General features: G+C 45.7%; 1 protein-coding gene and 1 long non-coding RNA gene across 2 annotated transcripts in view; both read right to left on the bottom strand.

Annotated features, from left to right (window-relative positions):
* Window positions 1-15,864: 15,864 nt before the first annotated feature.
* Window positions 15,865-26,094, bottom strand: part of LOC147360385 (uncharacterized) — a 63,389-nt gene continuing 53,159 nt past the window's right edge. Inside the window, exons 3-7 of the long non-coding RNA XR_015139135.1 lie at window positions 22,726-23,029; window positions 22,144-22,409; window positions 18,700-18,938; window positions 17,352-17,916; window positions 15,865-16,565 (exon numbers count right to left, since the gene is read on the bottom strand). This is a non-coding gene — a long non-coding RNA (uncharacterized LOC147360385). The remainder of the gene's footprint in view (window positions 16,566-17,351; window positions 17,917-18,699; window positions 18,939-22,143; window positions 22,410-22,725; window positions 23,030-26,094) is intronic.
* Window positions 24,616-26,009, bottom strand: LOC147360389 (uncharacterized). The gene has a single exon (XM_086332373.1). The coding sequence runs from the start codon at window positions 25,866-25,868 to the stop codon at window positions 24,759-24,761; it is 1,110 nt and encodes a 369-aa protein (XP_086188499.1). The 5' UTR covers window positions 25,869-26,009; the 3' UTR covers window positions 24,616-24,758.

Here is a 26,094-nt window from a genome sequence, read left to right as displayed (position 1 = left end):
GATATTGTCATTCTTCACCATCACTGGAGGGCTCACAGGTGGGAAAGAGTCCTGGCCTGAGGGACTGGAGCTGTAAAACAGAGTTTGAACCTTACGTTGAAGATCTTAATGGTCTTAGATAGGACAGAAGGATGTTCAGATGAGCATGGATTTCAGAACGACTGCTCTGGGGTTCTTAGGATGTGTCACAAGGGGTTGGATAAATGTAACTCTCCAGACAAAGGTGATGATACACAAGACGTTTCACAAGAAATGAAAATGACAGATGAGAGAGATGTTCAGGAAGTGGACCTAGAAGGGTAGAGGTGGGGGAGCAGGTGAGACTCCCGTCTGTGTCTCAGATGGGGGATCCCAAAGGTAACCAGAAACGTGGGGGGAGGAGTTGATTGCAGCAGGAAGATCATGCCTTTAGCTGTGGCCACGCTGCATGAAAGTGCCTGGGAGACCCCAGGAAGCCGTCCAGGAATCTGATGGATGCAAGTCGTCTACCACTGCTCTTTTGCCTGTTTGCCTCCAGTCAATACTGGCCTCTTCTCTGCTTTTTCAACAAAAGGATGATAAAGATGACAGGAAGGAAGTGTAGGAGGAAGGACAAACTAGACCACAGTGTTCATTGCTGAAAGGCTTGGGAAAGTCAAGCACAGAGAAGGGTCAGAGGAGTTGCATATGAAAAGATTATTGATGACCTGAGTGAGAATCATATTTTTAGAAAAAGAAACCTGATTTTAAGGAACTGAGAAGAGAATGGGATATAAGGAAGTTGAGACTGTGGATCCAGGTAAGTTTTATGAAAAACTGGAAGCAAGAAGGAAGAAGAAGGGCTACGTAGGCTGAAGAACATTGTCCTCTCAAATAAAAAATAAACATGCTGTCATTATTTGAGGTCCTTAGAGGACCAGCCCCACCTTTTCACTCCATAGAGGAAGCCCTGGGTTGTTGTATATGAATGACTTGTACAAGGTCACAGAATGACAAAAAGGCAAATTAAGGACTGCAACATCACAGATATTGGGAGACCCCACTAACTTTGTGAGAATTAGAAGATTCAGGCTGGTGTTTCTCAACCACTGCCAAACATCTGCCATCATGTCTGGACCCACCACAATCTCCACTTTCTATTGCCACCAACCAATATGGCATCAAGGGAGGACAGTCCAGGGGTTCAGAACTGCAAGAAGGTTTATTATAGGAAACCAATATATGTCTTCTGATGAGGATTTAAGAGGGGAAGTATTTTTCACACTCACAGAAGTAGAATATCTTCAAGCTCAGGATGAATAAGTTAAATTCTGTAAGCAGCTGAATTGATTGTTACAACTATGAATGACCTGAAATACAGAAAGGAACTTCCAGACTGGAAACCATCAATCAGGACCTGACTTGGAGAGAACCCAGGCATATCTTTCCTGGTCAGGACTGAGAGTCTCCCAGGGCTGAAGCCCCAAGAATCAAGGTGGATAAAGATGAGCACACACACACACACACACACACACACACCTGTGGGGGACCATCAGCACTGACCCTGCTGCCCTCTGACCTGGCACCAAACTGTATTCCTGCCTGGACACACATCCACTGTCCATCTCTGGTTACTATTTTCTTCCCACTGCTCCCTGGGCTTCTTCCTATAGCTCACTAGTGGGTCTTTTCTCTCCCCTAACAATTTCAATTTCTAATTAACCAAACATTCCCCTGGATACAAGACAGTCTGCCAAGTGACCTGGTTAGTCAGAGCACATTTACGACTTTTAATAGTGACATTTTCACATTTTTAAAAACTCTCCACAAGGATGTCAGTGGCAATGGCAACGGCAGGTTAAAGACTTCCAAAATCGTCTGCTATCTAAAGCAATCAGAAAACTGGAAAAAACTGTCAGAACCAATTTTTTCAGACCTCTTAAAATTTATAAAAGACTTGCAGCATCTGGGTGGGGAGGAGGTGTTTATTCAATAAAAACTGCTGAAAATTTGTGACATTTTATCAAGCTTTGTGACATTTTATCTTACCCATCTCCCACTTTCCAGGACATTTTATCTTACCCATCTCCCACTTTCCAGTTCCACAGTAGACTTGAAAACTAAAATCCCATAATCTTGGTGAAAACCAGTAGCCTGGCAACCACTGGAGGCCAGCAGAAGGGGATTGATCGAACAACTTCAAAGCCTCATTCCCAGAGAACTGTCATATTTCGTCCGGTCCACTAGTTCCCTGGATGAGCCCATTCCCAAGGCTGTCTTGACATGACCTGACTCAGAATTCAGCCAGTCAATATGAACTGTCTTTCCCTAAGGACATTTGTCAAAATGGTACGCAGGCCTTAAGACTGGATCCCCAGGAATCTTGTGGACTCTCAAGCTAGTCCACATTCAAGTTTTTAGGAACTTGTCATAATTACCTTTTAAATGTTCCTACAAGTTACCAGCTCCAGCAGCCTCTGCTTCAGGTAAGCTGTTCTTGACTATAACTCTATGTATTCATTGTCTCTCCAGATTTCGATATGGCAGTTAGTCCTATGACCTCCGCCTGCCAATACAGGAGACATGGGTTTGATCCCCAGTCCGGGAAGAGTCTACATGCCACAGAACACCTCGTCCCATGCACCGCGACTATTGGGCCTGTGCTCTAGAGCCCAAGAGCCCAAGTACCGAGCCTGCGCACCACAACTGCTGAAGCCCACATGCCCTAGAGCCATGCTCTGCCACAAAGAGACGCCACCAGAGTGAGAAGCCCACCCACCCCAACTAGAGAGTAGACCCCATCTGCCACAACTAGGGAAGGCTCTCGCAGCCCCAAGACCCAACACGGCCAAAAATAAATACATGAGTATTTTTTTAAGGATGCAAGGGTGCAGGGAGGGTTCCTACTCCTCTTAGGGACACAGTGGAGAACCTGGGCAGTTGATAAGGCAGTGGAGCAAGAGCCAGAGACGGAATGCTGGTGCAGACCCCACTCCCACTTGCATGTGACCCCGAATGCAAAGTAGCCAAGACCAGTCACAATCCCATGGCCCTCTTGAGCTTTAGCTGCAATGCAGCAGAGCAGAACTCACTGCATGGCATCCTCCTCTTTGGGAATCGGTCTTCTAAGCTATGAAATGGGAGACTTTTAGCATATGAGTCCTTGTTTCAGAAGAAAACTCTCTCCCCAGGAAGGGTGCTGTTTTATTTATGCTGCAGCTGAATACCTGGTTCCCTTAGTTTCCCTTTGTATTCATTATCTATTGCTGTGTAGCAAATTACCCCAAAACTTTTTGGCTTAACACCATAAACTTTTATTCTATCACAGTTTCTGTGGGTCAGGAATGTAGAAACAGCTAGGTGATTCTGGCTCAGAGTCTCCCATGAAGTTGCAATTAAAATGTTTTCCAGGACTGTGTCTTCCAAAGACTTAACCAGGGCTGGAGAATCTACCCTCAGTACTTTGCCTCTCAGATCTCTCCATTGGTCTGCTTGAGTGTCCTCTCAACATGGCAGTTGGCCTCTCCCAGAGCAAGCGATCTGAGAAAAAGAAAGGGAAACTGCAGAATCTTTTATGACCTCATTCTAAAAGTCACACATCATCACCTTCTACTATCTTCTCTTCATTAGAAGTGTGTCACTAAATCCATTCCACCCCCAAAGGGAGAATTAGTCCCCTCTTTGAAGGGCACATCAAAGAATTTGTGGGCATGTTTTAAAAACCACTGTTCCCCTCTCCATTCCAGATGCTTCCCTGGGCATTGCTCTCAATGGCCAAAGGCTCAGAAGCATGTTTTCCTAAGCAAATGAGACTTTGCTCCCTAGTTAAAATCTTGAGCCTCCCAATAAGGTGGAAGTGGCTGCAATCCAGTTTGGATTTTGTGTTATTTTTATTTTGACTGTTTGTCTAAAAGCAGTTTTTCCTTCCCACTACATTCAAATCAAATAAAAGTAGAAATACTCTGACTGAAGTGGAGATAAAGGGCACAGTTTCAACATTTCTGCCCTCTCTGTCTCCTCCAGAGCTGATGGTTTGTGAGATGACTTCAGACAGAGCATGAAATCCCAACGGGGAAACATTTTTGTTCTCTGTTGCTTCTTTTTCCCTTCTTGTGACTGCAGCATGAAGAAAGTCTCACTTGGGGGCTAGTCTGTCTTTAGTACTTTGGGTGAATTGGCTACAATCGAGAGAGAGAGAAAGTGAGATCCTCCAACTCTCACCACACTTTTCCATGAAATTTCACGTTTTTTTGTTTCACTTATATCTACTTTGTGGTTACATTCTATTTCTGAAAGTTGATGATGCTGGGACTTTTAATTGAAAATTGTGATGTTTCCTATTACAATAGATTTTCTTTAAAAATAGACAATTGAAAGGAGTAATAAGGTAATGGTGGCTGGTTTGGGGCAGAAATCGTGGAGGTGACATGTGAATGATTGGAATCTTGGAATCAGATCCTCAGATCCTCTAATGGGGGACCAGTTTCTTGATGCCTGGAAAGCCTGGCTTCTGGATAGCCAGAAGCCAAGTAGACCTCCAGGGCCCTAGCCAGCACTCTCACATAGCCCTGTGACCACTAGAGAGAGCTGTTGCATGGCAACCCAGCAGTCATCTTGAAAATGAACATTTATTTGGCAGTAATGGTGAGCCTGGCACCTTACTAAACCCTTTAAAGGCAGAATCTTATTTAATCCTCACCCAGAGATGAGGACTCTATGACCTAAAGTCATCCAGACTGTGAGCAGCAGATTCAAGTTTCAGATTCCGGAAGTCGAACTCTAGAGCTCAAGCTCTTTGTCAGGGGTTATAGACTCACTATCCTCCAACCAAATCAGCACATTTTCATTTTTACTGATTCTTCTCCTATTGGGTACTGATTGCAAATGCGTTCACCTATTCCCGCACCTCCAGCATACCAAACTGTCTTATGGTATTAAATGCTTGGCCCTAAAAGTAGGGTGCCTGATCTACCAATAAAAATACAGGACACCTGGTTGAGTTTGAATTTCAGACAAACAATGAATATTTTGTGTGTATGTCCCCAGTATTGCATGAAACATATTTAAACTATGAATTATTCATTTGTGAGCTGAAGTCCAAATTTAACTGGGCTTTCTGTATTTTTTTTTTTCTGGAAAATTTACCCTAGTGGCATTTGCATTTGTATCTCCACCCCCTCCGCCCCCATACTCCATTCACCCAGAGAGGGGAATATTTATTGAGCATCTACTCTGTGCAAGTTTTGAGTTGAGCCCAGAGCAGTCGAGGGCTCTGCAGCAGCTTCAGGCTACAGTTTAAGCAGCACTTGTTTGAGCCATGTGATGAGACAGAACCCATGGTACTAGAGGTATCTGTGATAGATAAAGATGCCATGTCGAGTGTTTGACAAGCCCCATGCCATCTTCAGCAGAGAACTGTACACCATTAGAAAAAACAGCTCCTCATTGGTCATCAAGTGACCGTGAGGCCAGAGCTTCCCATCATGCACTAGGCACAGTTACCCAGCAAGTCATAAGGTCAGGCAGGACCTGTAGCCATCCAACATCAGGTAGAAGTAGTACATCTAGCTTGAGTTTAAGGTCCAGGGGGCATAAATAAGCTGCAAGAATAAGTTGAGCGTGAGGCCGGACGTCCATCTCCCGTGTCACAGATGTCACCTACTCGTGTTTTTGCCCTTCCACTTCTCTCTTGGTTCACACCTATGGCTGCGTGACCAGTTGATGGAGGAGAAAAAAACCTGAGCGTGATCCTTTAAGAAGTTGGTCTAAACTGAAAACAGATGCTGTTTCACTATAGCTCTGCTCACTCAGGAGTGACCCTGAAAGATGAGAATGAGAAGGAATCCTGAAGTGGGCAAACTTCAGGCTGCACACGTGGTCATCCAATTGAGAAAAGAGAGAAATGGCCAGATAGTCACTGTTTTGTGGGCTGAGGAAGATGCCATAATAATTTAATCATGGACCTGGAAGAAATAAGATTTAGAGATTGGGAATGCCAAAGCAGCTTTAGTAACTGCCACCGAAGGTAGGTATGACCTGCCACCAACAAGGACCAGCAGTGAGTGCCTGATGTGATACCATCCATTCAGGTGACCAACCAGCCTCTTGGCCCAGCAGAAGGGCTGAGGATTAGGACAACTGGGAACAGACAGCATTTTAAGTATCGGCTGAGGCCTTATGATCCGCTGCAATACCATGGACTCCAGTTATTTATAGTTTGGAAACTTCCCACGAATTATGACTGCATCTGTTTTGTAGGGCAGCCATAAGAAAATACTACAGAAATGTATTTTCTCACAGTTTGGAGGCTGGACATCTAAGATCAGTGTCCCGGCAGGGCTGGTTTCCTCTGAGGCTCTCTCCTTGGCTCACAGGTGTCCTGTCTCTTGTTGCTTCTTCACATTGTGGCCCCTCCATGCAACCTCGCCTCTGGTGTGATCTCCTCTTCTTATTAGGATACCAGCCAGCTGGAGTAGGGCCCATCCTAATGACTCCATTTTAACTCGATCACCTCGGTGAAGGCCTTGTCTCCAAATACACTCACAGTCTGAGGCATTGGGTGGTTAGGGCTACAACATATGAATTTAGGGGAACACAGTTCAGTCCATATCACATAGAATTCTGGAGTGGCTGAGCCCACAGAGAGCAAACTTAATATGAATAGCAAGTCGGCCCAAGCAGTGAAAGGAGTGGCCTACAGATGCTGGCACTATCCCCCCACCCCTCCTCAACTGGGCAGAGCCTCACAGCTCCCCCTGCTCTAGAGAACAGCTTTCAGCCAACAGGATGGGTCCCACCCCCTTAGGGGACAACCCCCACAGATGATGGACTAATACGAGGTTGGGAAAGGCCAGTCCCTGGGCCTGAGAGTGGAACAACTCTGTGCTGTGCTTTTCCACTCCCTCTCATAGCAGAGGATCAGAGCTGTGGGAGGACTGGCTCAAGGTGCCATCTGGCACTGAAAAGGGTGTGAATTCATGTGCGTGAGATGCTCACTATTGGAGACAGGGGGAAAGTTTATGGTACGATACAGCCTGTGAAATGAAAGAGTCAATCTATATGTGCTGATGTGGGGAAAACCTCCAAGACACATTAATGATGGGTGAGGGAACAAGGTGCAAAACCCCGAGTGGGTTGATCCTTCTATGATTGTTGCAAAAGGATAAGTCCTTTCTGGAAGGACAGACCAGGAAGTATCTACAACGAATAAAACTCCAAGGGAGTAGAGTGGCTGGAATGAGGAAATTGTGCACCTGGGCTTCACTCAACATCCTTCTGTATTGGTGAAATTTTTATCCTATATATGTATGACTTTCCCCCAACATTTTACTATAAACATATTTATACATATAGGAAATTGAAAATAATTTTACTATGAACATATTTATACATACAGGAAATTGAAAAAAAAACCCATATACCTACACCTAGATTCTATAATGAACAATCTGCCATGCTTGCCCTATCACATAAAGGTCTATCCATCCTTCCATCTTATTTTTTATGCATTTCAAAGTAAATTGCAGATAGCAGTCCACTATGTCTTTAAACACTCCAGGAAACATTTCATTGACTAGAGTTTGGTAGTTGCACATGTTTTTTAACTTTAAGGTAAAATGTATATCAAATGAAATGCACAAATCTTTGTGTATGTATGTATGTATCATTTTAAAATTATTTTGTTATACTTTTACCCTAGCATACACCTCTTTTTTCCTTTTTTATAAAGCCATTTTTTATTTTATTTTATTTAGTGAGTTGTTGTTTTTTTTTTTTTTTGGCCACACTGTGCAGCATGCAGGATCTTAGTTCCCCAACCAGGGATTGAACCCACACACCCTGCACTGGAAACATGGAGTCAACCATTGGACCATCAGGGAAGTCCCCTCTGTATATTATTTTCATACTTGATTTTCTTAAAGACATTTTTTCGAAAAGAGTGCAGGCGCCGGTCACCACTGCTGCACTTTCAGCCAGCACGTATTGAGCCCCTACTCTGCGCCACATAGCGTGGCAATGTGCTGGGGGCGATTCAGTGGACAGGACCACATTGCAGTTCTCATAAGCTCCTCGTCCGGTGATGGGGGAGGAGAACAAACAATAAGCACATAAAAGAATAAGTAAATAAGCTCATTGTATATTGAGGGAAAGAAGCCAGGTGCAGCCGGGTACGTACAGCGTGTTCTGTTTGCATGAAAACCAAGTACAGACAAAACCAATTTACGGTAGGAAAAAATGAGAACCCACCCCCCCTATGGGGACAGAGGGTGTGAAATTGACTGGAAAGGGGCATAAGGGAACTTTCTAAGGGGATGGCGAAATTCTGTATTTTGATACAGGTTTGGGTTACACAGGTGTGCATATTTGTCAAATCTCAGCAAATGAACACTTAAGATCTGCGCTTCTCATTGTGTACTGAAAGTTTTTCCACTGCAGCCCACTGACTAGACAGCCCCCAGGATCACTTCAATGGTTCCAGAGAGTTCTCTAGCTAAAGACCAGTGTGCATCTATCAGGCAATGTCGACAGCCTTATCAAAAGTGATACTTCCAAAGTGCTTAATGTCTTTCTGCTCCTTTCTGTCCCTGCATGGTTCCTTGAGGGCTGTGATGTTTGAGCCTGTGTGTTCCGAACAGTCAGTTCCACTGTGAGCCTCAGACCCTTTTGGTCCCCAGTTGCCTTGGCAACGTCATCACCAAACTTTTTTGGAGAGAGACCCAGGGAGCCAATCTGGGAGGCCAGGGCTGACGTGGCCCCCACTTTCTCACGGGCACACAACTTTGATCTCCTTGGGGTGAACTTGAACATCATGGAGGAGGCAGCCTATGTTGGATTCCAGGTGTCAGACAACCGGAAACAGGTACACCTTGGCCTCCTTCAAGCCGAGAGCCCAGCTGCAAGCAAGGTTGAATTCCAGGTCACCACACACGTGCTGAGGACTTGGTGGGAAGGGTACTCACATCTGCAATTTAGTCTGAAATGCATCAAACAAATATGGATGGGCAGAATTTAGGCGGTAATATGTAGTGTTATATGTAAAACTAACTGCTTTGTGTTTGAAACTTTCTTAAGAAAATACTAGGTCTCTGGCTATACTGCAGAGAGGAGATATGAGGGGGCCAGACCAGACTGACTGCAGTTGCCCCAGGGAAGAAATGATGAGGCCTGAGTTGAGGCCTGGCAGTGGCATGGAGAGGAGGGAGGCCAGAGACACCATTTGGGGGAGAGGCCAGAGGCAGCTGGGGAGGTGAGAAATGACTGAAAACAGGCCAGAAGTCAGAACCCCATGAAAGCCCAGAATGACCTCTCCCAGGGGCTGCAGATGCTGAAAGTGCAGAGATAACGGGCAGGAGGGCGTCCTGAACGACCCTTCCCAACACAAAGGGGAATGTTGAAAAGAGGCCCTGGATGCCCCCAACTCCCAGGTGGGTCTCCTGGGTCACCCACTAACTCCCTCTTTCTCCTCTCCTGGAGGACCGGGTGACCGAGTGAACACAAGAACCTCTGTGGGGTGACTTCAAGAGAGGTGCTAGATGGGTCCCTGGGCTCTCCTTCCAGCCTCCAGGAAGTCGAGATAAGCCCAAAGCAAGACATTCACAGGCCAGGGAGGTCCCAAGTTCAGAAAAGACACAAAGGGATTTGAGAACTCACTCGGTCTGGGTTTTGGAGCCTCTGCCGGTGCCAGGGGACACAGCCACCCACACAGTAAGAGATTTGTCCTCCAGGTCAGTCACACTCAGAAAGAGCTCCTCACCTTTCTTGGTGCATGACAGAGAGCTTGGTGCAGGTTTTCCAGAAGCCGGGCTGCCTCCCACACCATCGCTGGGAGTGAGAAAGGGATTCCCCTTCTGCTCTTTCTCAGTCCTCCGCAGAATTTGGGTACGTCCTGAACGCCTCTCCAGCCACTGCCTGTTCTCCCCCCCAGGTGCCTTGAGTGGGTGACATTCCCAGCTAGAGCTCTACAACTCATGCTGTGGCTCACCGTGGCTTTAGCAAAAGTATGTCACCTCTCTGAAGGAGGATCATCCACAAAATGAGGATAAAAAAGTGCCCAACTCCAGACATTGGAGTGGGCTTAAATGGGTTAGCTCACACAAGGGTGCATAAGTGCTCACGAAGCTTAATTATAGACTTTATCTTATCTTAATTATAGCCATTATCTCATCACTATAATTCTGCTGTCACCTTTTTTTCTGAGAAGCGATATTGTTCTTTGACTTTTGGTAGTGTTAGAGAATTTTCTGTTAGAAGTGGAAAATCAAATGCATTTAAGTTTGAAACTGATTCCATTTACCAAAATGCGTGCCAAGTAAATAGTAATCTCAGGGGCAGGCAGATATTGCGAAACATAAATGCAGTTGTGGCAGGCAAGGGAAGGTGGCAGCAGATGATGGCTGAAAGACTGAGAGCACAAGTTTCAGAGTCCGATGAACTAGAATTCAAATCCTGCCATCTTGTCCCCAAAGCTGGGTGAACTTGAGCCAGTCTTCCCACCTTTGTGTACCTCCATTTCCTTATGTACAATGGGGAGAGCTTCCCTGGTGGCCCCATGGTAAAGACCCCACCTGCCAATGCAGGAGACTAGGGTTTGATCCCTGGGTTGGCAAGATCCCCTGGAGAAGGAAATGGCAACCCACTCTAGTATTCTTGCCTGGGAAACCCCGTGAACAGAGGAGTCTGATGGGCTACGGTCCATGGTGTCACAAAGAGTCAGACACGATTTAGCTACTAAACAACAACAACAATGAGGGGATAGCAATGAACTTGCAGGTGGAGGCTGTATCTGGCAGGCAGTGAGCCCTCAGAGGCGGTAGGGCTGTTCCTAGACTATAAAAGTCGAACAAGGAGAGATTTATACAAGGAGTGTGCGTGTGGTGTGTGGATGGAGGGCATCCAGTTCCCAGGCTGGCTGAAACCATTAAAGCCTCGTGATGCTCTGGTGGTACACTTCCAGCATCCCAAGTTTGCCTTTATCTTAGGTCTCTGTTCTCCAGAGGCCCACAGAGTCCTGCTCAGTTTCAATTCAGGGAACTGGGTGACGACATCTCTGGCCACTTCTGCCAAAATGGGCATAGTCCTGCCTCAATTTGGAGAATAGGCACTGAATTGGACATATTTCTGAATTCCAGGCCATGGATCTGAGTCTCATAGGATTAAAATTTCAACCCGTTGGTCCTCGGTTTTAGAGTAACAAACTCAATTAGAAGTAGTTGGAGGAGAGGTGATAACTAGTACTTTTATCTAAGTAGATTTTAACTTCCAATGTGGTACTAATATATACATAATTTCAGCCATTGGCCACTACACGTCTCCTTTTTCTACTAATATCTGATCTAAAGCAATTTCATTTTCTAAAAATTTAATAGTTATAAGAGGATACCTTGAAACCATAATTACAGCTACCAACTGCCAGCAGACATTGTTTTGAGAGTGGCTGGTGGCATCCCAAGTCTAACACAGCTCAGATAACTCAAGTTCTTCCCAATTCAAGGACTCGTCTAGTCGGGTCTAGTATTACCTTGGACGTCTGAACCACAGCTACTCCATCTTTACTTTCAACTGCATCTCTCTCCTTAATGGCCAAAGCAGATGTCACCCACAATTAATGATCTTGGTGCCTTTTCTATATATGAGAAGATACAAGAGTTTGGGCTCTTAAAAATCTTTTTCTGAAAGTGCCTAACTATCTAGAGGCCTGTTTTGCCAGTTTTCCCCAGAGCACAAATTGCTTCATTCCTGATCTCCACCTTGAACTCCTTTTAAGGTATGTTGAAGGTCAGTGGCCATTGACCTAATTCTTGCAGAGACTGACAGCAAGTGCCGGTTTTCAGCTGGCAGGGCCCCTTCAGGGTCATGAATACAACCATGGCTTGAGGGGCAGTTTATGACCATTTCATCCCATGATGCTAGGAATGTTCATCCCCAGGTCTGGCAAAAGTTTCAGTAATAAGCCACTCAATGTGCTAGGTCTTATCAACAGTGGCCAAAAATCTGGGCTAGGTCTTATTAACAGTAGCCAAAGGTCTCTGGACCATCTGTCTTACTAGTCTCTTATGTCCAGGGAAATATTCCCCCTGTTGCCTCTTCCCATATCTAGAGTTACACTATTACAATCATTGATCTCATACAGGACTATATCATCATTTTATTAGAGGTTTATCAGAGGTTTATTTGGTAATGAAAGAAACAATTTCATAAAACAGGCAATATAAAAAAAATAATATAGCAAGCAGTATTAGTAAGGTCATAAGTAAGAATATAAGTCAAGAACTTCCATCAGGTGCAACCCAGTGGCAATGGCACCCCACTCCAGTACTCTTGCCTGGAAAATCCCATGGACAGAGGAGCCTGGTGGGCTGCAGTCCATGAGGTCACGAAGAGTCGGGCACGACTGAGCAACTTCACTTTCCCTTTTCACTTTCATGCATTGGAGAAGGAAATGGCAATCCACTCCAGTGTTCTTGGCCTGGAGAATCCCAGGGATGGGGAGCCTAACGGGCTGCCGTCTATGGGGTCGCACAGTCACACATGACTTAGCAGCAACAGCAGTATATCTCAGGTCTCTGACTTAGTCTGTTCTGTACCAGTCCTTATCTTTAAGGGAAATTATATATTGGCACTGTCCATAAGGCACCCAGCCCAGTTTTCTAGTTTACTAGACTGATTATCCTTAGTATGATATAATTGTTCCCAATATAGAGAAGCCTTTAAACTTAAATTACCATACTGTACATAAACCCATCCCATAATTATGGGAGGTTTTATTCCTTTTATTCCAAGCTCAATTTTGCCTGTTGCTCTGATTGAGCTTAAGTAATAGAGGAAAATTCATGTTTATGGCCAGGATCAGAGCAGGCATTATTAGTTTGCCAGGTGAGGGAATTCTACCTCGTAATATAAATAGTGTCTTGAACAGGACTATAACTTTTTTCTTTTAAAATATATTTCCTAAAAGCCAACCAGTTAGAGCCTTAGAGTGGAGAAATCCACCAAGGTAACCCGGAAGTGCTGTAATTGGTCACAAACCTAAAATTGATTGATTTTTAAACATAGCATTGTATCGTGCCCATGGTAGAAAAACATTTGATTCATATGCAAAGTTCAAGAAGTCAAGAAAACATTATAAATAATGATATGAGTCAGGTCGAGGATCTTGAGCTAGCTATCTACTTCTGATGTTGTCTTCTTCTTACGCTAGTAGAAGTGTAGTTTCTCCTCTGTTTGAGCGTTGTTTTAAGGTGAGTCTTAGTAAATACAGACCTCTGTTAATGGAACTGTTATTTAATATCCACTGAAACATAATCTTTTTTATCTCTATAATTAACCTCATTTTTACCAAAGTACCAGGCTTCCCTGGTGGCTCAGACGGTAAAGAATCTGCCTGCAATGCAGAAGACCAGGGTTTGATCCCCGGGTCAGGAAGACCCACCGGAGAAGGAACTGGTAACCCACTCCAGTATGATTGCCCAGGAAATCCCATGGACAGAGGAGCCTGGCAGGCTACAGCTCATGGGGTCACAAAGAGTCAGACATGACTGAGCAACAAACAGTTTCAGTTTTCAGTTTTTACCAAATATAGCCAAATTAAGACCAATCTGTTTGCAAAATAAGCCTGGTCTCAGTAAACTTGGCCTGATGATTTATATAAACTATGATTGATGATATAGGCCTGTTTTGCTTTGCTGAAACTTTTATAGAGTCTCAGACTGAACTTTTACAAGACTTCTCAGGGCTAGGAAAGTCATGCCAAGAGCTTGTCACAGATATCACCTGACAGATCAAGGTGAATTTCTCCCTTTTCAAGGTCGCCAACATACCTTGAGATTTCTGTACCTGTTAGTGAGTTAGCCTTCCTAACTTATCCTATAAAACTGCTGGGAACCTAAAAGTTTCCAATCTCTGTAGGGATGAGACAGAGGGAAAAGGTAAGTGTTTCAATTCTGTTTTCAAAGGTATAATTTACCAAGTGACTTTAAGTCATAATGAGTTTGAGGGGAAGGTTTTCCTTACACCTGGAAAACACAGATCAAACCAATAATTTTTCAGATGGAAACCATAAAAATTATAACTATAGTCACCAGTTCACTCAGTCCTATGTAACTGGTCCTTTTTGTTAACAGTTTTATGAAGCCGCCAGGTTTCCCATCAGGGCTTCCTAGGTGGCGCTAACAGTAAAGAACCCATCTGCCAATGTAGGAGACATAAAAGACACAGGTTCAATCCCTGGGTTGGGAAGATCCCCTGGAGGAGGACATGGCAACCACTCCAGAATTCTTGCCTGGAGAATCCCATGGACAGAGGAGCCTGGCAGGCTGCAGTCCACAGGGTTACAAAGAGTCAGACACGACAGAATCAACTTAGCACGCATGCACACAGGTTTCCCATTAGAATTCTTCAATTTCTTACTCAGTTCAGCTTTATGGTGGGCTTCCCTTGTGGTTCAGCTGGTAAAGAATCCACCTGCAATGCAGGAGACCCCAGTTCAATCCTTGGGTTGGGAATCCCCTGGAGAAGGGAAAGGCTACCCACTCCAGTATTCTGGACTGAAGGGTTCCATGGACTATAGTCCAGGGGTTACAAAGAGTGGGACACGATTAAGCAACTTTCACTTTCTTTCTTTTTCTCAGCATTATGGTATGATAGTCAGAAACTTGTATTTATCCAAAAATTCTTTCTACAAATCTTCTTGAGGAGGGAGCATTTTTGCAAAAAGTTTAGAGTGAAACTGTAAGTGTCTATGAATGACAAAAAGAGTTAAAACCCACAGTAAAAAAAAAAAAAGATTACAATGCAATTGACAAATAAACTTGGTTACTGCTGTAACATATAACACTTGCAGGTAATAATTAGAATCATAATTGATAATATTTTACCAGGTCATATCAGAATTTTAGAAACTCCATATAATTTCTAGAATATCTATATTAATAACACTTACCAAACAATAAAACTTGAGATTTACTACTCATCAGACAATACTTCCTTGTAATTTAAAACACCACATGAACCTAATTTGTTTAATATCGTTCCTTGGGATGTTTCAGGAGCCCTTTGAAGAATCCCAAAGTTAGCTAGAGGTCGAAAGGATTTCATTAGAATTTTCTTTAAGAAGTTTTGTCAAGAAAATATCAAAATGAAACCCTTTTGATATTTTCCTTGACAAAACTCAGTTGGGCAGATTCATTTTGATATATGGCAAAACCAATACAATATTGTAAAGTTAAATAAAATAAAATTAAAAAAAAAAAACTCAGTTGGACAGGATCAAAAGTCACTGTGAAACAATAGTTATTCACTTAGTCAAAGAAACAATAAAAGATGTGAAAGACAAATACAGACCAGACGACTTAAAAGGTTACAACACTGGAAGTAATTAGCCTCCGATTAAAATAAATAAATTTAAAAAATATATAAAATATAAATAAAAATTTTTCAGGATTAAAAAAAAAGGTCACAACACTGGAATTTCAAGTTACCAAAATCTGCTGCTAAGCTAAGTCACTTCAGTCGTGTCCGACTCTGTGCGACCCCATAGATGGCAGCCCACCAGGCTCTGCCATCCCTGGGATTCTCCAGGCAAGAACACTGGAGTGGGTTGCCATTTCCTTCTCCAATGCGTGAAAGAGAAAAGTGAAAGTGAAAGTGAAGTCGCTCAGTCATGTCTGATTCTTCGAGACCCCATGGACTGCAGCCTACCAGGCTCCTCCATCCATGGATTTTCCAGGCAAGAGTACTGGAGTGGGGTGCCATTGCCTTCTCCGTACCAAAATCTAGAGAGACTATTTTTAGATAAGTTTTCTTAAAACATAATTATTCCTATAGAGTTTACCTAAAATCTCTTATCTCATTTGCATTTAATTCACTTATAAAATTTCATCATACCAAGTTATTTTTCTTGCTCACAAATTTGCAACAGATAAAACCTTATTTAATTTTTATTAAACCTAGGTGCAATAAAGGTATTACACTTAATGTTAATGACTGTAAAAGCATGTCTTTTTTCATTAGATCAACAAGTTTGTACATTAATTCCAGATATTAATTTAATACTGAATATTTCCCAGTTTACATGAATCTGAAACAAATTCTGGCCAGTTACCTTCTGTACTTTGCAGAATTTATATAAGCACTTAATTTCTTTAAGCCAATTAAATAGAGCTCATTGACAAATTACCTTTGATAATACCATCCAAAAGTAAAGTCAAAGATAATGCACATGTAAACATAAAGACGGACACAACGTGAGATCTCATAGCTTCACTTTCTAAACTTACTCATGAATCAGAAATTATAAAACTCACTAGTTTATCAGTAACAGTTGGAATACATAACCTGTTAAAAGGCGTCTTCCTTGTTATATTTTTTTCCCTCAGTCTTAGGAATTAGAGATGGTCTAGATAGGATAAGTGTTCCTGAGAGCCCTGGTTTCAAGACCTCAGTCATGTCCGTCTCTGCAACCCCATGGACTGTAGCCCACCAGGTTCCTCTGTCCATGGAATTTTCCAGGCAAGAATACTGCAGTAGGTTGCCATTTCCATCTCCAGGTCTCAAGGCACAGGGAGAGAAAATCAAGTTCTCCTAGTAGGACTTGTTCCAAGGTCAGAATTCTGAAAAGACATTTTTATCAAGCTCACCTTTTATAGGCAAAAAGAACTAGTTTGGGAATTTTCAAGAATTTTACCTAAACCAGTTTTCTCTGGAATCTAAACAATATCATGGCCACATAATGTTGTAATAAAATATCATCTCTTTCTTAGTCATAAGCTCACAGCTAAAATATTTCCAGTCAGACAGAATTCACTGAAGACAGCTCTGCCGTGGAACAGAACCAGAATTTCCCATTTCACAAGGCAAAATGGCCATCACAAATCACAACACACAACACAAAGTGTTAATATGAGACACAAATAGGCAAGACCATCCTCATCACACACTCCCTTAAATACAAAATTAGAATCTCTCAGAAAACCTCTTACAGAGATACAGAACTTCAGATCTGAGCACTGAGAGTAAATGGAAACAGCTCAGCCCTTCAAGGATTTCAAAGAGAGGGAAGAAAGGCAGGTTGAAAGAAGTGGGTAAGAAGAAGGGACAAAAGAGATGATCTTACAGAAGTCCTGCCACCTGCAGACCTCAGATATTACAGGACTTTCCCTTGGGTTTCCAGGAAGGAAGGTCAGGAACTCGACCCTAGCAGAAATCAGAAACCAGATATGAGATCAGAATTTGAGTTCTCTGCCCTCCAGAGGTGATCAGGCTCTGACCCTCAGATTAGGCTGAGACCCCTCAACCAGACTCCTGCATTCAGGATAAAGGCAGAAGAAAAAAGGGTAGGATAGGAGGAGCTGAAAAGAGGAAAGGGGAAGAGGTCAACAGAGTCTCTTGTTCCTTACCTGGTCAGGGTCCGGGCACTCTGACCAACCATCTGCATCAGGAGGAGACCAGGGACAGAGGATCCCAGGTAGTGACCACTGGGTCTGGTCCATTGGCAGGCAAGCTTGTTCCCAAGTACCCCAAGTGATCGGGATGTCAGTCATGGCAAAGAAGAGATCCCACCAGAGTCTCCACTTGTTGTAGGAAGAGGGCCTCCTTTAGGGCCTGAGAGTGGGCTCTTATCTCATACTCAACAATGAATTGTCCGAGGAGACACACATGCTGACAAAGCATGAGATTTTATTGGAAGGGGCACCTGAGCAGAGGGCAGGGGGGTGAGGGAACTCAGGACAACCGCTCTACCACGTGGTTCACAGTCTCAGGCTTTATGGTAATGAGAGCATTTACGACTTGCCTCTGGCCAGTCATTCTGATTCAGGGTCTTTCCTGGCCATGAGCATCAGTGAGATGGATTCCAGTGAGAAGGATGCTGAAAGGTTGGTAGGACATATGGACTGGCATCTCCTTTCTCTTTTTGACATTTCCCAGATTCTTCTGGTTGGTGTTGTTCCTTACCAGGACCTCCTGTTGTATGATAGCGCATGGTTATTACTGTGGTTAGTAATAGTAAAGTGGTTACTATTGTGCCTGGCCAGGAGGTGTGTGGGTGGGCAGCAGTTTTCATCAGTGGTTCTCCTAACATTTTGAGGGTTAAGTGAGTTAATAGGTGCTTAGGACAGGCCTGGGAAGGGCTTATGTGTCTATGTGGTTCCATTCCCACATCCACAGCTGAGCCAAGTCAGCCGCTGCTGAGTGACCTCAGTGATGAGGGCAGGGCCCAAGCCCTTTCTGACAGCAGAGGGTCATCTGTGCTCTCCACAGGGCTCCCCCTAGCTCCCTCTGGGGGCCTCTAATGTGGCCCCCAAGAGATGGAAAGAGAGAGACAGAAGGAGACAGGAAGAAAGAGATAAAGACATAAGAGAAGCCAGTCTGTGTGAGAGATACAGAGAGAGGCCCTGGGAGAACTGGAGTCACAGTGTTCAGACAATCAGCATTCCACAGGCATGGTTTAGGAAGCCAGATCACACTCTCCTTCTGCCTGAGGGAAGCTCCATTGCAGCCTGCAGCTTTCTGGGGTGAGCCAAGGGGCTACTAGGACCCCAGCCCTGCTAGTGCTCAGTTCCCATCGTCCACCTCCAACCCTGGGTCTTGTTTCCAATAGAAATGACCCAAGCCCACTCCCCTTCCATCCACTCTGTTTCATCGCAGGGCTCAGATGTTACCCAAAAACTGGTTGCAACGCTTGGTGGATGTTGAGCCAAAAGACACAACCTAGCCAAAGATCAGAAGTAAGGACTTGTTACTTACAGCCAGTAAAAACACCAGGCTTCTTTCCCAAAGCAGCGTCTCCCTGAACAGCAAAATTGGGGAATTTTAAAGCTAAGGGTACATGTATATTCACGAAGGGCTTGAGCAGAGGAGAATTCAGCACAAACTTGGGGCCAAGGTCTTCAGAGTCCAAGCTTTAGTTGACTGAAGTCAGGAGGGCCAACATCATCATTCCATCCATGCTTGAGTGGGGCCTGAGTTCCTGCAGAACTCAAAGACTGTATCAGATTGTTAGGTATATCCCACAAGGAGGAAATTGGACTCTGTTTTGTCACTGAGCTATTGTTTCTTGACAACTTTTCCTTTGTTCCTGCATTCATTCACTTCCCTTGAAATCATTGATTACTGAGACATGTTCAATGGCAAGTACTGTGGCCAAATTTAGATCATAAAATGGCTTAAGCCAAAATGGCTTCTCTTATGTCAAGAAAGCCTTCTTTGTCCTCTTTCTCCAGAGGAAGAGACAGACAAGCCCCAGACTCACTCTTTGCAAAACCCACCTCCTTTCTTTGTCCTTCCACTTGGAAGGTGCTCTTGGAAAAACTTGGAAGGTGCTCTTTCTTAACTCTCCATATCAGCTTCTCCAACTCACCAGCCCAGATGAAAAGTCACCTCTTCTGTGAAGCCTTCTCAACTATTACTCTCCCCAAACACGCAGGACACCCTCTCCAGGCTGTTGGCAACTGTCATACTCAAGACAGGCGTGGACCAAGCTACATGCTCTATCACCTGACACCTTTTGCCTGAGTCCCACACTCTGGCCTTTGTATTGCTTGTCTGGCCCTGCTAACACCCCTGTGCCAACCTCCATCACAGCACTTCCAGGAGAGCGGAGGTTTGTTGCAGTTTCAGCCCGGTAGCTCTGCTTGGATTTCCCTTTCTTAGAGCACTTGCTTACCAAGGCCAAGCTGACCACCATCTAATCCCATGCTACCTCATTAATGAGAAATCACAGTCTTTAGCTCTCTCCCTGCTTTGACCCTCATATGACCTGTCCTTTCTGTCTCTGTAAGACCCCCCACACACACACACCCCCTTAACTGTGAGTCCTACAAAGGCAAGGCATACCTGACCTTCCTGCACTGTCCCTCTTAGATCTAGGAGTCTGGTTTAACCAAGTTTTGTTTGCATTGAATCTTAAGCTATTCCTGTCCCACAAAAGAGGGATTGTACCCACGAGGTTCTAATACAGATTTTCTTTTTTTCCTTTCTTGGTGGTTCCGGGACTAGAGTGAAGGGACTTTTTGTTCCAGCTATCATCCTTGTCCCTCACGGTGCTTCCCAGGAATCCTGAGTTGGTGGGGGCTTGTGGGCCAGCTCTGGGGAAAGAATGAGCTTTCCTCCACATCCTGTCCTCTACCCAATCTTTATTTATTCATTTTCAAGCCATTTCATGGGATTGTTTGTTGATCCAAATATGAATTCAGTGTAACCGTTGTTTAATTCTGAAAACAGAAAGACAACGGTAAAGGTCACCGATGATGACACAAACCAAGAGATAAGCACTGTTACTGTTTGGGTGTATTTCCTTCCAGTATTTTTTCTAGATGGAAAAAAAAAATTTATACAAAACAGAAGAAACTATTTCCTTTTTCACCTGCTAAGAGTCTTTAATTAGTTTCTCCATATTGCTTTGTGACTGCTGCCTGGGGGCCCACAATTTATTTGACAAATCCCCTGTTGATAGACATTTTTTTTTTTTTTTAAGTATCAATCTTTTGATTTGTAGCTTGTGCTTTTGCATCTTTTTTTTAAATTTATTATTGTTATTTTACTTTACAATATTGTATTGGTTTTGCCTGCATGCATGCATGTTGATGTATGGCAAAATCGATAGACATTTAAACTGGTGCATGATACATAATGTTGCAGTGTGCATCCAGTTTATTTGTCAGCATCATCAACCTCCTGGTCTCCATGCTTGTGGGCAGCATACAGTTAACTTCTTCCGCCTGGTAGGGGTTTCAGTATCTGTGACATAGATCAAATGACATGGCTCAGGATATTATCTATAGCTCTAGAGGAGGAACTAAAGGAACTTGACCATATAATGGCTAAACTAATCTTATTCGGTCTTGCTTCACCATTTTCCTTTATTTCTTCATTTTCTTGCTATTCTGATTAATTTTATTCTTAGGAACACAAAGAAGGAGACTAAAGTTTTTCTACAGAGAGGAGGCGGGGGTGGGAGAGGGAAGGTTTGTCCCAGGAAGCCCCATAGGATGCTGCTCAGTTACACTAATGGTTCATTTTGCCCACATCCCTGGGCAATTCCCTCGGACAGAACTTACGCACACCCTGGGTCATGGATATGAGCCTTCCTAAGAACAAATTTGCTCTCTAGAAAAGGTCATTCCACACTGCATATTTACCAAGCTCCCATTGCTATAAGCAAAGGTTATCAGAGCCAGCCTGACCCACAGCATCAAAAAGTCCAACATCCTTATCTAACAGTTGGGGAGCCTAAGGCCCAGAGATAAGAACTGATTTATCTAAAGGCCTTAGCAAACTCTATGTTGTCTAGAGACTTTCTCTCTACTCAGTTATCTCTCTGACATTTTGCAAGGGAATGCAAAATCTTCAACAAGGATGCAGGTGGGATGGAGAAAGGATATAGCATCTATATTGCTCATGGCAGACATTGCTAATCAATCATCATAATTTCTTCTAACACTTGAGGACATCTCCAGCAGTCATTACCATGCAACAGGACTTGGCACAAGAGGTGAAATGTTTCTGGTGGCATTTTTGGTGCCAATAAAGAGCCTTTTCAAATTGTAGACTTGAGCCCATTCAAGTGAATTTCTCATGTGGCTTCCTTCTTGCCCTCTGAGACAGAAAAAGTCCACAAGTTCTCTTGATTTCCATCTGTCTAACCCTGCCATGTTCTCAGAGACCCTTTCTGGTTTTCCACAGATTTCTGAGAAAAAGGTGCCCCTCATCCCACTTGGGGTGATGGGGTGGGCTGGGACAGAGGGGCAGAATGGGCTGCCTGAGTCAGACAGAACTGAGTCCAGATCCTGGCTCCACAGTTATAGCTGTGAGGCCGTGGGCAAGTCCTTCTCCAAGAACCTTCCTCATCTGGGAAATAGGGGTGTTAATACTGCTATTCTCTCCCTTCTGGCCCCTACTTTTGGTGATGTGTAGAATAGAGATGGTCTTTTCCACTCTGCCACTTTGCTGTGTTGGAGTGAACAGCTCTGGTTCAACAGCAAACTCTCTCCCCATGCTTAACCCAGGTTTCTGTGTATAGGCTTGGCAGGGGAAAAGAGCTCTCTCTCTCTCTCTCTCTCTCACACACACACACACACATACACACACACACACACACACAGGAACACACGCTCACCTTTTCTTCCTCTCTGGCTCCATCTGGATGGATCACAGGCAGGGAGAAGAGAGCAGGAAGCAGGAGAGAGTTACCTGGATTGGTACTGTTGCAAGATGGCTTCCTGAAGAGGCAGAAACTGTTCTGAGTTGAGTCTCATAGGCACCTTCATGGGGGTGTTTCACACCTTCGTGCCAGGCCTCTCAAGCCGCAGTGCCAGAGGAGGGCAGAGTTTCTCCAATCACTGACCCCCCAGTTTCTGGTTCTCTGGCACCCCTTCCTCACTGCCCAGGGGATGAGAATGGGAAGGGCTGAAATCAGCCCCAGACCAGATCGCGCTCCTGCAGGGTCCACACCAGGCCTTTGGAAAAGCACACACAGAGAGACACACACACTTTGACCACAGCCTTAGCGAGCAGAGAGCAGTCATTTTTCCCTCTCAAATGCCACTCTGCCCACCTGAGCTGATGACGTCAGCTCCTCAGCCTGTTTCTCTCAGGAACGAGACAGGATGCTGTCCATCACGCATCCCAGTCCAGGGCTGCACCCCTCTAGGCCTGGACGAGGGCACACACCCCTGCTCGCCTCACTGAGCCAGTCGGGGAGGGGACCACAGCTGTCTGCTGAGAAGCATCTTCACAGATCTGCCTCCTTTGCCCTCTTGACTCCTTTCTCACCTTAGTCTGGGCCAGGAGCCCCCATAGAAGGGACCCAAGAGCAGTGCCACTCCTCCTGGCCGCCTGCTCACACTGTCGTCTGGCTCCTCCTCTTGCTTTATAGCTTCTGTGGAAGTGTGGCGCCTCTGGCGATGCTTGAGCTTAGGAACTTGAGGAAGCGCTGGGGAGGACACTCATCCATGGGCAGCAGTCAGGCAGCTTGAAGCAGATACTGCCTCTGAACTGGGCCTTGAAGGTCAATGATGTTAATATTTCAATAATAATAATCGCCTTTCCCTGGTGGCTCAGATGGCAAAGAATCTGCCTGCAATGCAAGAGACCTGGTTCAATCCCTGAGTCAGGAAGATCCCCTGAAGAAGGGAATGGCTACCTACTCTGGTATTCTTGCCTGGAGAATCCCATGGACAGAAAAGCCTGGCAGGATACAGGCCATAGGGTCGCAAAGAGTTGAATAAGACTGAATGATTAACACTTCCACTTTCACTGATGGTCTAAGCATTTCACATTTTGTTATGTGACCCTCAAAACAGCCCCATCTTACAACTGAGGAAGTGGCAGCTCCCAGAGAGGAGCCTTTTTCCCCCAGCCACACAGCTGATGAGCCTGGAACAGGGCTGGGTCCACGGCTGGTGGACTCCAGACGCCTGCAGCAGACAGGGCAGGATGGACAAGGGGCTGGACGAGGCATCTGGGAAGGGACACAGCACAAAGGCCCGAGAGCTGAAAAGAGGACAGGCTGGGACAAAGAGGCCCTGAGCAGCTGGGGTTGGGGGGAGGGAGCTGAGTGGCACTGAGGGCAGGGCCGCCGTGCCCTGTGGCTTCCGAGGCGTGCCAGGACTTAGAGGCGCCGTCACACCTGCTGGCCCCAGTGAATGTGTTTGGACCGAGAGGCAGGAAGCAGGAGCTGGTTGAGGCCTAGGCCCTGTCACTGGGCTCAGGCCTCCCACAGAGGCTCATTGTCCATGGGCGGCAGCAGGGCCAGCAGGAGAGCCCCAGAGGAGGCCTCTGCCCTCTGGAGATGTGCCCGGGGGAATGGCAGGCTCCCTCCATGAAGTCTCTCGGTCCCAGAAGCTTCTCATCATCGGGTGTTTGGAGCCGCGAGCCCATTTCGGACATGGCAGGAGGGCAAACACTCTTGCCTTCTTCTTCTCGACATCTCCAGGGAGGGCAGCCCCACCAGGCCCTGTTTGAGTCCTACCTCCCGACACTGACCTGGACTCACGGGGGACGGATGGCATAGTGGTGAAGAGCGTGTGGTCTGGACAAAACAATACACTCAAGTCCCAGCTCCAGAAGCGCTGAGCGTGGACCTGGAGCAAGTCCACTCACTTCTTAGGGCCTCAGACTCCCTGGGTACACTCAGGGCCAATCCCAGGTAGTGGGCGAGAGGGGTCCTGTGGAGCAGTTCATTTGTCCCCTTGGTTCAAGACAAAGCCTCATTCATTCAATCCATGAATATTCACTGAGATTGCTGAGGCCACAGGCAAGGCAAAGACAGTGCTCATTGCTGCAGAATAACTCAGCCTGGGCTGAGTGCTGGGTGAGCGCATGGCTCAGTTCACACTCTCAGCAGCCTGGGTTACCATTATCCCCATTTGACAGATGAGGACACTGAGACCCAGAGAGGTGAAGTACCTTGCCCACAGTCACTCAACAAAGTGGCAAAAATGAGATTCAAACCTGCTCTCGTGGGTGAATTAATTCATGGATATGTGTACTCCTAAATCCTAAGATGTGTTTAGGAATAAGGGATGGGCAAGGCCCTTCCTTCCATCCTCCCAGTTAATATGATTGTAACCTCTCTGCAAAGGCTTATTCTATTTTAAGCAATAATATTAATACAAAAGCAAAAAGTGCACATTTATTGAGCATTTACTCTGTGCCGGGATGTATGACCCATGTGCTGACATTATACCCATTTAACAGATGAGAAACAGAGACTCAGAGAGGTTAGGAATGTGCTCTGAGTCACACAGCATGGAAATAGTGGAGCCAGAACCTGAACTCAGGACATCCCTAGATAGGTTTTGAAATCAGAGTTCTGGTTTAAATGTGGCTCTGCCATTTATTGGCTGGTGAAGCTGGTGCCTTTGTGGCAAAGTCAGGATAGCCATGCTGACCCTGGTGGGAATGAGACTCCATTGATAGGACTGCTTGCGGGTGCATAATACCTCATCCCTGCCCCTGTTCTCATCACCAGTCCTGTTCTCATCACTGGTCTTGTTCTCATCACTGCCCCTGTTCTCATCCCTCCCCCTGGTCTCATCTCTGCCCCTGTTCTCATCTCTGCCCCTGGTCTCATCTCTGCCCCTGGTCTCATCTCTGCCCCTGGTCTCATCCCTCCCCCTGGTCTCATCTCTGCCCCTGTTCTCATCTCTGCCCCTGGTCTCATCTCTGCCCCTGGTCTCATCCCTCCCCCTGGTCTCATCTCTGCCCCTGTTCTCATCTCTGCCCCTGGTCTCATCTCTGCCCCTGGTCTCATCCCTGTGCCTGTTCTCATCTCTGCCCCTGGTCTCGTCACTGCCCCTGGTCTCGTCACTGCCCCTGGTCTCGTCCTTGTGCCTGGTCTCATCTCTGCCCCTGGTCTCATCTCTGCTGCTGGTATCATTCCTGCCCCTGGTCTCATCTCTGCTACTGGTATCATTCCTGCACCTGTTCTCATCTCTGCCCCTGGTCTCATCTCTGCGCCTGTTCCCATCCTTGCGCCTGTTGTCATCACTGCCCCTGTTCTCATCACTGCCCCTGGTCTCATCTCTGCCCCTGGTCTCATCTCTGCCCCTGGTCTCATCCCTGTGCCTGTTCTCATCTCTGCCCCTGGTCTCGTCACTGCCCCTGGTCTCGTCACTGCCCCTGGTCTCGTCCCTGTGCCTGGTCTCATCTCTGCCCCTGTTCTCATCCCTGCCCCTGGTCTCATCCCTGCACCTGTTCTCATCTCTGCCCCTCGTCTTATCTCTGCCCCTGTTCTCATCTCTGCCCCTGGTCTCATCCCTGCGCCTGTTCTCATCTCTGCTCCTGTTCTCATCACTGCCCCTTGTCTCATCTCTGCCCCTGTTCTCATCTCTGCCCCTGGTCTCATCAATGCCCCTGGTCTCATCTCTGCCCCTGGTCTCATCTCTGCCCCTGGTCTCATCTCTGCCCCTCATCTCCTCTCTGCCCCTGGTCTCATCACTGCCCCTGGTCTCATCACTGCCCCTCTTCACGGAAGTGGCTGCCCAGGAGGCAGGGAGCCCTTTGCACAGGCCACATGCTGTCTAGTCCAGTTCCCTGCCATGTGCCCCAGTGCCCCACCCTTATCCCTCACGTCAGCCGGATCCTTGTTTCTCCAAACATCAGGAAACTGGAGTACCAAGTCTGCCTCCCAGCAGCTCT

This window comes from Bos grunniens, chromosome 13 (assembly GCF_055505025.1).
Source record: "Bos grunniens cultivar Pamir isolate PY7600 chromosome 13, Bosgru_T2T1.0, whole genome shotgun sequence".
Lineage (NCBI taxonomy): Eukaryota > Metazoa > Chordata > Mammalia > Artiodactyla > Bovidae > Bos > Bos grunniens.
The sequence above is the reverse complement of the archived record's forward strand: the minus strand, read 5'-3'. Positions and strand labels throughout refer to the sequence as shown.

Bases quoted from the DNA above. Each gene is read 5' to 3' on its own strand.
- LOC147360389 (XM_086332373.1), bottom strand. From the start codon at position 25,868: ATGAGGGGCAGAGATGAGACCAGGGGCAGAGATGAGACCAGGGGCAGA.